The sequence below is a fragment of the Theropithecus gelada genome, chromosome 19 (assembly GCF_003255815.1).
Source record: "Theropithecus gelada isolate Dixy chromosome 19, Tgel_1.0, whole genome shotgun sequence".
Taxonomy (NCBI): Eukaryota; Metazoa; Chordata; class Mammalia; order Primates; family Cercopithecidae; genus Theropithecus; species Theropithecus gelada.
This window is the reverse complement of record NC_037687.1, coordinates 34,508,389-34,511,924: the sequence shown is the minus strand read 5'-3', so window position 1 is coordinate 34,511,924 and position 3,536 is coordinate 34,508,389. Positions and strand designations below refer to the sequence as shown.

Sequence of the window (3,536 nt, the reverse complement as noted above, 5' to 3'; positions counted from 1 at the left end):
CTGGAGATTACATTTCAACATGAGGTTTGGGCAGGACAGATATCCACACCGTATCAATAGTGCAGAATACCTTTCACCTACTTTCCCCAGTAGTAACATCTTATATAACCTTATACATCATCAAAACCAGGAATGCGACATTGGTTCAATCCTCAGACCTTTCAGACCTCACCATTTTATACACTCGTCGTGTGTGTGTAGTTCTATGTATTTTTTTTTTTTTGAGACAAGAGTCTCTCTCTGTCACCCAGGCTGGAATACCATGGGGCGATCTCGGCTCACTGTAACCTGCACCTCCCGAGTTCAAGTGATTCTCCTGCCTCAGCCTCCTGCGTAGCTGGGACTACAAGTGCATGCCACCATCCCAGGTTGGTTTTTTTTTTTGAGACGGAGTCTTACTCTGTCACCCAGGCTGGAGTGCAGCGGCACAATCTCGGCTCACCGCAAGCTCCGTCTCCGAGGTTCACGCCATTCTCCTGCCTCAGCCTCCTGAGTAGCTGGGACTACAGGGGCCCACCACCACACCCAGCTAATTTTTTGTATGGGCAATAATTCAAATTCAGATTATGCCAAAACTGGAAAGACAGTTGTATTTTTCCATTATACTGTTGTCTCTGAGGCATACAAATAATATGACACCTCCCTCTCCCTCCAAAGGTGTTTACTCTGTAAAGCTGGCAGGGCCCAATTCTGTTTTTGAACCACCTTAAAGAGTGAATCCAATGCCAAGATAAAGGTAGCTTAAATAATAATACCTTTATTATTGTAAAAAACAAAGCAATGTGAGGCAGGCAGTTCCAAAGTTGGTGACTTAGAGGCTGGAAAAAAATCCATGGAGGTGTCACATGAAACCAACATGTCTTGAAAGAAGAGTCCTTCTTGGCAAGCTGCCGACAACACTCATATTGGGTTCTCTGGCACAAAGCTGGGTCAAGTCCATGCCCTAACTTATGAGAGGAAGACTCAGACTATTCATGATTTCTTCTAGCAAGTGGGGAGAAACAGAGGTCTGCTTCCTTCAGCAGGTTCAGGAGGTAAATGATGCACATTATGTGGACCTCACAGGTGGTAGATGTGATACGGCTTCTGCCTCAGAGACTGTCAGTGACATAAATGGCAAGAGCCATATATGGCAGGTAAGAAAGTCTAACACATACCTGGAACTTAAGGGGAACCTGCCCACTGTATATCCTTAGATGTTGGGGCTTCCAGTTCAGGTACTTGTCTCTCTCACAGGTGTACTCCTTCAGTATAATTACACTAAAAGGAACTTGCATATTCTCAGTACAGTTAAGGCTTTTCTCCAATGTGAACTCTCTGGTGTTGAATGAGGACAGATTTGCAGCCAAAGGATTTCCCACATTCACTGCACTGATAAGGCCTTTTTCCAGTGTGAACTCTCCGGTGTTGAATGAGGCTAGAACTTTGGCTAAAGGATTTCCCACATTCACTGCACTCATAAGGCCTTTCTCCAGTGTGAACTCTCAGGTGTTTAATGAGGTTAGATTTACAGCTAAAGGATTTGCTACATTCACTGCACTCAACAGGCCTTTCTCCAGTGTGAACTCTCTGGTGGTTCTTAAGGTTGGAGCTATGGCTAAAGGATTTCCCACATTCCCCACACACATAAGGCCTTTCCCCTGTGTGGACTTTCCGATGTGAACTGAAGCTGGAGCTTTGCTTAAACGATTTCCCACATTTACTGCACTCATAGGGTCTTTCTCCAGTGTGAAGTCTCCGGTGGTGAATGAGGCTGGAGCTTCGGCTAAAGGATTTTCCACATTCATTGCACTCATGAGGTCTTTCTCCAGTGTGAACTCTCTGGTGGTAAATGAGGCTGAAGTTTTGGCTAAAAGATTTCCCACATTCACTGCATTCATAAGGTCTTTCTCCAGTGTGAACTCTGCGATGCTGCATGAGGTTGGACCTTTGGCTAAAAGATTTCCCACATTCGCTGCATTCATAAGGCCTTTCTCCAGTGTGAACTTTCCTATGGCTATTGAGGCTGTAGATCTGACTAAAGGATTTCCCACATTCAGGGCACACATAAGGCCTTTCTCCAGTATGAACTCTTTGATGTATAATGAAACTGGAGTAGTAGGTAAAGAATTTTCCACATTCGTTGCATTCATAAGGCCTTTCTTCACTGTGGACTTTCTGGTGCTGAATGAGGTTACATCTTCGCGTACATGCTTTCCCACATTTGCTGCACTCAAAAAGCCCTTCTCTAGTGAGGATTCTCTGGTCCTGAACAAGTGTGTCTGTGTGGCTAAAGGCTTTACTGTATTTTCCCCAGTTGCGATGACTTTTTCCACTGTAAAAGGCCACCACACACTTGTTACTGTTATTTGGCTTCTCCCCTGTTTGAGTGGCCTCTTGATGGAGAAACCTCATGTTGGCCAGGAAGTCTTTCCTGATCTCCCTACAGGTGAAGGGCTTCTCCAACACGTGGACTGTGCGGCTCTTTGTAAATGAGGTTGTGTCCACGTAACTTGTGAAAGGTGTCTCTTTAATGTGCTGCCTCTGGTGCTGTTGAAGATTTGCATTGATGTAGAATTGTTTTCCATATGTGTGTAGTTTCTGCCCACAGTTTGTTCCTTGGTGTTCAGCCAAGTGCAAAATATCTCTCAAGACCAGGCCACATATTTCACAGGAGTAGGCATTCTGGGAAGATGAACCTTCTTTGGAAGTCCTGAACTGTGGCACTCCTTCTACAGAAATTCTCTGTTCAGAAGGTGTTTCCTCATGCTCCACTCCATGCCAACAACCTAAAAGTAAAGAGGTCGTGGTGAAGTACATGTTACCTTTATTAGGAGGAGGCAATGCAATCGGAAATGCACATCAGTTATAGCAAAGAACCAGTATATGGGCCTGTCTTCAGGAAAAGTGAGTTGGGGGTCAGGTTCAGGAAGCACCTGTTGTGCATTACTGGTCCCTAAGGTTATGGAATAGGGAGGGTGGGCCCTCCCAGGTACAGTATACAAGGCTAAGGTATGGCCCAGGACTAAGAGGCATGTTCTACAATTAATTCCTCTGATAATAGCTTTTAGCGGGATCATATCTGCTGGTGACAAGTGATGCCATGAAGTGTATGTCCAGGCCCAGGAAAACCTCACTGGAACAGTAACTGGTGTTCAGGGACTAGTAAGGGAGATATGCACACTTCAGGACAAAATAATATTACAGAATGCTACAGAGGGAACAGTGTAAAGAACAGATGGAATAAGGAGTCCGGAGAGGTGAGGATTAGCATTAGCTAGAAGTCAAAATAAAAATGACAAGTAGAAGGCCGGGCGCGGTGGCTCAAGCCTGTAATCCCAGCACTTTGGGAGGCCGAGACGGGCGGATCACGAGGTCAGGAGATCGAGACCATCCTGGCTAACACAGTGAAACCCCGTCTCTACTAAAAATACAAAAAACTTAGCCGGGCGAGGTGGCAGGCGCCTGTAGTCCCAGCTACTCGGGAGGCTGAGGCAGGAGAATGGCGTTGAACCCGGGAGGCGGAGCTTGCAGTGAGCTGAGATCCGGCCACTGCA

At 45.9% G+C, this 3,536-nt stretch overlaps 1 protein-coding gene across 6 annotated transcripts in view; it reads right to left on the bottom strand.

Annotated features, from left to right (window-relative positions):
* Positions 1 to 737: 737 nt before the first annotated feature.
* LOC112613111 (zinc finger protein 211) overlaps positions 738 to 3,536 on the bottom strand; it is a 21,665-nt gene continuing 18,866 nt past the window's right edge. For 4 of the 6 annotated variants that reach the window (XM_025368337.1, XM_025368335.1, XM_025368333.1 and 1 more), the window contains one exon: positions 738 to 2,768. In XM_025368337.1, the coding sequence (XP_025224122.1) occupies positions 1,291 to 2,768 (1,478 nt within the window). In that variant the 3' untranslated portion in view covers positions 738 to 1,290. The remainder of the gene's footprint in view (positions 2,769 to 3,536) is intronic. The other 2 variants (XM_025368336.1, XM_025368334.1) reach the window with 2 other exon arrangements.